This window comes from Leucopleurus acutus (genome assembly GCF_964270905.1).
Source record: "Leucopleurus acutus genome assembly, chromosome: 11".
In the NCBI taxonomy this organism is placed as follows: Eukaryota; Metazoa; Chordata; class Mammalia; order Artiodactyla; family Delphinidae; genus Leucopleurus; species Leucopleurus acutus.
The window spans coordinates 43,065,632-43,071,911 of NC_139152.1; the positions used below are offsets into that span (position 1 = coordinate 43,065,632).

At 50.1% G+C, this 6,280-nt stretch overlaps 1 protein-coding gene across 1 annotated transcript; it reads right to left on the reverse strand.

Moving 5' to 3' along the window:
- Positions 1-217: 217 nt before the first annotated feature.
- LOC309969178 (keratin, type II cytoskeletal 6A-like) lies at positions 218-5,208 on the reverse strand (the record flags this gene model as incomplete). Its single annotated transcript, XM_082850820.1, has 9 exons — positions 218-498; positions 612-646; positions 866-1,086; positions 1,912-2,037; positions 2,516-2,680; positions 2,805-2,900; positions 3,045-3,105; positions 3,449-3,663; positions 4,669-5,208. 9 exons carry the CDS (start codon positions 5,206-5,208, stop codon positions 218-220), a joined length of 1,740 nt encoding a protein of 579 aa, XP_082706946.1.
- Positions 5,209-6,280: the final 1,072 nt, after the last annotated feature.

Genomic DNA, 6,280 nt, shown 5'->3' on the forward strand with positions numbered 1-6,280 from the left:
GGAGTAGGACCCAGACAGGGACCTTCCGATGGTGAGCAATGGAAGCTCAGATGCAGCAGGTGTGGCAGAGAGGACATGAGGGCACTCAGCAACTTCAGTTCTAACTCAAGGAGTAAGAGAAGAAAGAAGCAGGAGAGAGGAAGCAACTGGAGGAAAGGGCAGTGAAGCCAGAGAGGGAGGCGGAGACGCTGTGGGACCACGAGCCCGTGGCAGGTGTTCAAGGCCTGTAGCTCTTCCTGCCGGAGGAGGTTGTGGTGGTGCTGAATTTGACGGTGGAACTGCTGCCCCCGGAGGAGCTGAGGCCACCACCTATTGCTCTGCCACTGCTGGAACTGAAGCCACCTCCAACGCTGAGACCACTGCCGTAGGAGTAGCCACTGCCTCCGCCCATGCCGTAGCCGCTGCTGACACCGCCTCCGCCCATGCCGTAGCCGCTGCTGACACCGCCAGCACCGCCAGCACTGCCATAGCCACTGGAGGTGGTGGACTGTACCACGGCTGGAGAGGCAAGGGGACAAGGCCATGACAAGACATGGTGAGCTCACTCTGCCACACAGAGTCCAGTCAGAAGAGCACAAGGGCAAGGGAGGGAGGCAAGTGAAGGTACTCACAGATGTTGACTTGTCCAGCGCCTTCCCCATACAGCCTAGGAGAGAGGAGACACAGCCATTATGAGACCTCAGAGCCAGAGCTGGACCAGCGTGGGAAGCTTTGGCGTGAGGAGAGCCCATGGGGAACGTGCCTTCTACGTGGTTTTCTGGGAGTGGCATTATGGCCACGACTAGAGTGCCTTCCAGTGGTGCTCACTGGCTGGACACCTTGGAGATGGACCCAGATGTTTGAGGAGGTTGTGTGAGTTACTCACCTGCACTCCTCGCCCTCCAGCAGCTTCCTGTAGGTGGCGATCTCCACGTCCAGGGCCAGCTTGACATTCATGAGCTCCTGGTAGTCCTTCAGTAGCTGCGCCATGTCCTGCTTGGCCTTCTGCAGGGCGTTCTCCAGCTCGGCCAGCTTGTTCTTGGCATCCCTGAGGGCCAGCTCCCCACGCTGCTCTGCATCGGCGATGGCGGATTGCAGGCTGGTGCACTAGAGGGGAAGATGGGCAGATGAACCTGCAATCTGGACTCCTGAGGAGATGAACCATGGTTCTTCTTTCCCAGTGAGGAAGAGCTCTAGAGCCCAGATTCCATGGAAAAGGAGGTTTGATTCTTTTTGTCCAGTCTTTTTCCATTCTGCAAACCTGAACTAGGCTAGGAGCTCCCTATGCGTCTCTGTGTTAACCACCCTAATGAAGATGGAGGTGGTGAGTGCTGGAAGATACTACAGCAGACCCAAGACCAGGGGACATTGGAAGAAATGGACCCACTGGCTTCTTCTGAATGTTGACAGTTTGGGTAAGTTCATGTGCGTGCACGCTAACTCACACAAAACCACAGACACCCACAGTGAGGAGATGATTTCACTTTAAACAGCTGCAACCTTGCCTTCCTTCCACTTCACATTTTTGGAAAACCCTCATTTGTCCTGTGTCTTTACTCAGCTTCTTTTTCACATCGAATCTGAGCATATTTGCAGCACTCTTCCTCACACTTTCTGGCCTGACCTTTTCTTTGCCAACTACTGTCTTGAGTTCCGAAATCAATCATTCCTCTTATTGAATCTCACTTCAGTGCCTCAAGACTGTACCTTTGTACTGTCGACCAGTCGGGATTGGTCCTGTCATGCATTTGTTTCCTGCTCTTGGGTTGGGATCCATCTCTCTAAACTGTGGGAACTCACTAAGGGAGGAAGTACATGTCCTCCCCTCCCTGCTGTTCCCTCAGTGCCCAGGAATTCCCTACATGGTGGTTGATGATCCCTGGTGGTCTAGGAAGGAAAGGATGCTTTTCTCCTCCATGGTCCCCACCATACCTGCTTCTTGACGTGGTCGATCTCAGATCTCAGCCTCTGGATCATGCGGTTGATCTCAGTGATCTCCTGTTTGGTGGTGCGCAGGTCGTCCCCATGTCTGCACGCTGAACTCTGCAGCTCCTCGTACTGTAAACCAGAGGGAGAGAGGATGGTGTTCATGGGCTTCACAGGACACTAATCAAGGTTTTCACAAATCGAAACTAATGGTTTCTCCACAAGGCGTTTTAAGAAAATTGGTGTTACAAGGTCATGGACACTGTACACCCATCACACACCACCCTTGGTAGGACCACTGACTGCCTGGTTCTCTTCAGGACCAGAACATCCTCTGTACTGTTTCTGAGAACCAGCATCAGGGTGAAGCTAAAGCAAAGATCCCTTGGCCTTTATCTATGGTAGCTTTTGTCCTACATTTAGGTTCATGAACTTACTAGACTTGGACATAAATACTGTAAAGATCTACTCTGTTGGTTCAGGGTACACGTTCTTTGAGTAGACCCCCGTTTCCTAGATGTAGATTTCCCGAGTGAAGTCTCGGGAAGCCTTGCTGGTCTTCCGGGGGGAGGTACAGGGATTCTTCAACAGCTTCCCCCTCACTGCTCACCTTGCACTTGTACCAGGACTCAGCCTCCTCCCGGCTCCTGCGAGCGATCTCCTCATATTGGGCTTTGACTTCAGCAATGATGCTGTCCAGGTCCAGGGTGCGGTTGTTGTCCATGGAAAGGACGACAGAAGTATCTGACACGTGGGTTTGCACCTGAGCCAGTTCCTGCAGAACATGAGATCGTCAGATCCTCTTTTCCCATGACATTTACAGAGGTACCCAAGCCTAAGATTTTCCATCCTTTGCAAATCTCTTTAGAGTCAATAAAACAGTGTGGAAAGATGCTTACTGCTTCATAGAGGGCTCTGAGGAAGTTGATCTCATCTATGAGAGCATCTGCCTTGGCTTGTAGATCAACCTTAGTCATGTAAGCAACATCCACATCCTAGGGAAGAAGCCAAAAACTTGGGATCAGATGAGCCAAGCCCTCCTTCCCAGTCTGCTCCTCCTTTAGTCTCGCTGATTATTCTTTTCTCAGAGTCCTCTCCGTCGGCAAAGAAACATGAACCCCTGATCTTACTCATCTCACCTTCTTTAGATTCACAAATTCATTTTCTGCTGACATGCGCTTGTTGATTTCATCTTCATATCTGGAATTAGAAAGGGTAAAACCTAATTGAGTCAGTGGTGAAGATGATACAGAAAAGGCAGCCTGGGATCCCAACTTCCCACAATGGATATATCCAAATGGAGCTTTCCTGCCAGTAAGCCTAAAAGATGAATTCTGTGGTCCCTAAATTGTTTACATCTTTACTCTCCCCATCCACCTGTATGGCCCTTTTGTTCTTTGGGGTTTGTGTTTAGGCAAGAATTGTGGTTTCATTCCCATGGACACGTTTTACTAAGAATCATGCCCTCATTTGGACCTGGTCATCTAATAGACTTGAAGCGTGGGCTTCAGGAAACTGAGCCCTTTTCTCTCCTGTAACTCACTTCTTCTTGAAGTCCTCTACCGTGTCCTGCATCCCCCTGAGCTCTGAGTCCAGACGGCTTCTCTCTGAGACAAGGCAGTCCAGCTGTCTCCTGAGATTGTTGATGTACTGCTCGAAATAAGGCTCCAGGCTCTGCCTCACGGTCTTGGTGCCCTGCTCCTGCAGCAGGGCCCACTTGGTTTCCAGGACCTTGTTCTGCTGCTCCAGGAATCGGACCTGGAGAAAGACAAGATGGTTATTTGTCCAACAAAGGAAAGAAGGAAGGAAGGAAGGAAGGAAGGAAGGAAGGAAGGAAGGAAGGAAGGAAGGAAGGAAAGAAGGAAGGAAGAGAGGTGAGTTGACTGTCCCCAAGCAGATCTGATGGTCCCCATGGTGCTGGGCTACTCCAGAGCATGTACAGAGGCTCAGGCTGACAGTTCTGCTCCCCTGACTGTTTTCCTTCACACCACACAGATCTCACTGGCCAAGTTTCCCCAGGGAGCTATCAGATAGTCCCTCTTCTCAATTACGGAGCCTGTCAGTCAGTGACTTTCAACATTTCTTTTCTTCCTCTTGATAAGCACAATCACACATGTACTTTAAAATAGTATTTCTCTCGTATATTGCACAGAGTTATTTTATAGAGTGTATCTCAGTTAAAGGGATGTCAAATGTTTAGAATCTAATGGTTAAATTCCAACCCTATTGATGATTGGATTTAATCTTCTTTCCCATCTAGTGTATGAGTCCCTCTAAAACAAGCTCCCTTAATGCTCATGATCTGGTTCTACAAGTTAAGTATTTCTATGCACATATACATGTTTCTGAGTCTTTTTTTCCTGTAATTTCCTTTGGTTTTTTATCTTCTTTCCTTCCCCGCCGCCTCCCCAGCTAAGGCTCAAGTGCTGTTTCCACTGTAATTCCCTTTTTAATTTCTTAGACCCTTCAGAAGATCAAGCTAACTCGTTCCATTCTCTCAGTTCCTTTCCTTTGCTTGAGGGTTATCAAGAGTGGAAAATGCTTCCCAGACAGGAATGAGAGACATTTAAGGGATCAGTAGCTGTAAGTGATTTTTATCACCTTCTACCTGTGGCCCATATGGAGCCTGTCCTGCATGCCAGTGTAGAGCTAGCCCGAGTCCCCTCCTCCCTCTCTCCCGAGACTCCCCCTGGTAGGACATTGGTTGCGTCTCTCGACTGGGGACTCTGAAATCCCAGTGGAGGGCAGGTGCTCCCGGCTCACCTTGTCGATGAAGGAGGCGAACCTGTTGTTGAGGGTCTTGATCTGCTCCCGCTCCTCAGTCTTGATTCGCTGGATGGTGGGGTCGATTTGCAGGTTGAGGGGAGTCAGGAGACTCTGGTTGATGGTGACCTCTTGGATGCCTCCAGGGGGGCAGACGGAGAAGCCAGAGCCCCCATAGCCACCACCAAAGCCAGCTCCACCACCGAGCCCAAAGCCACCATCAGCTCCACCGCCAAAACCAAATCCACTCCCGGCTCCACCTCCAAAACCAAGGCCGCCTCCAGCTCTGCCGCCATATCCGCCACCGAAGGCACAGCTGCCCCCTCCGAGGGAGATCCTCTTGGAGCCCCCTATGCCATAGAGGCTGCGGCTGCCAAAGCTAGCTCCTCCACCCACTCCAGTGTAGCCTCCACTGCCCCTGGAGCGGCACACGGACATGCTGCTGAAGCCAGAGCGGTTGACCCCAGGGACTCTGGCTGAGCCGGCACTGAAGACACGGCGGCTGCCGCTTTGGCTTCTCACGGTGGATCTGGAAGTCATGGTTCCTGAAGTCGAAGAGGCTGAGGAGGGCGTGAGAGGTGGAGGGTAGAGCTGAGAGGAGCAGATCGGTGAGACGAGGTTCCCAGCAGTGGCTTATATATGGGGAAAATGGGCTGGGCTCAGTGCTGGAAGGTGAGCCTGCAGGTTGGGAAGGCTGGGCTTTACAAAGAGTGAGATCACCCCGAGGCACTATGAAGGTATGAAGTATGAATGTTGCTTCTTTTGCATCCTTTACTCGTGGAGAAATTCTCCTGGCTTCTAGCCTTGACTTGATCACAACACAATAAGTCTGGATGTAAATTCACTAAAGTCATGAGTTAGTCATGTTCTCAAACAAAGGAGACAAGGAGTTGATCTGTGATAATTGTCCCCTCCTTCTGCTTACTCAGACACTGTTCTGTTTGCCCCTTTCCCACACAGTTTTTCTCTTCCACCAGCACCACCCTTCCCATCAAGTTGGACTGCCTCTGAGAGCTAATAGGCATTTGCCCTGTGGCCTGAACAAGAAGTGGCTTGTGGTGTTTTTCCGCCATGTTTGCACCTGTCCTTCTGGAGCTCCTGGATGCTTTTCTGGTGGCCTGGCCTGGGAATGGGGGCTACTTTGGGGACATGACCCTCCTTTGAAGGGCAAGAGGGACAAAGGAGCTGAGTTTTTACAGCATAAGAGCATCTCTATCCTGTGTGGAATTGGCAGTTTCATAATAGGATAAGAGATCTCCCAAGCCCACCCTGCCCAGAGATCTGACTTCTTGTGATTTCTACCCATGCCTGCACCTCCCTCCCTAGTGTTTGTTTTCCCATTGAGCTGATGACCCTGTACATTTTTTTTAACCAAATGAAATTCATAGACACCTTTTTCTCTGGTTTTTTGGAATGTTAACTTAGAGTTTAATTTAAAGAAGCTAAAATGAGTAGGACAAAAATCATTAAGGGAATTCACTGCATTTTGATGCCCATAGATTCTGACCTTTCTTATGAATCAAGAATTATATATCTTAATGTGGTGTGCACAGAAAGTTGAGGGGCATATAGAAGCAGTGAATCATTAAAATGTGCCTTTATAAGTGTGATG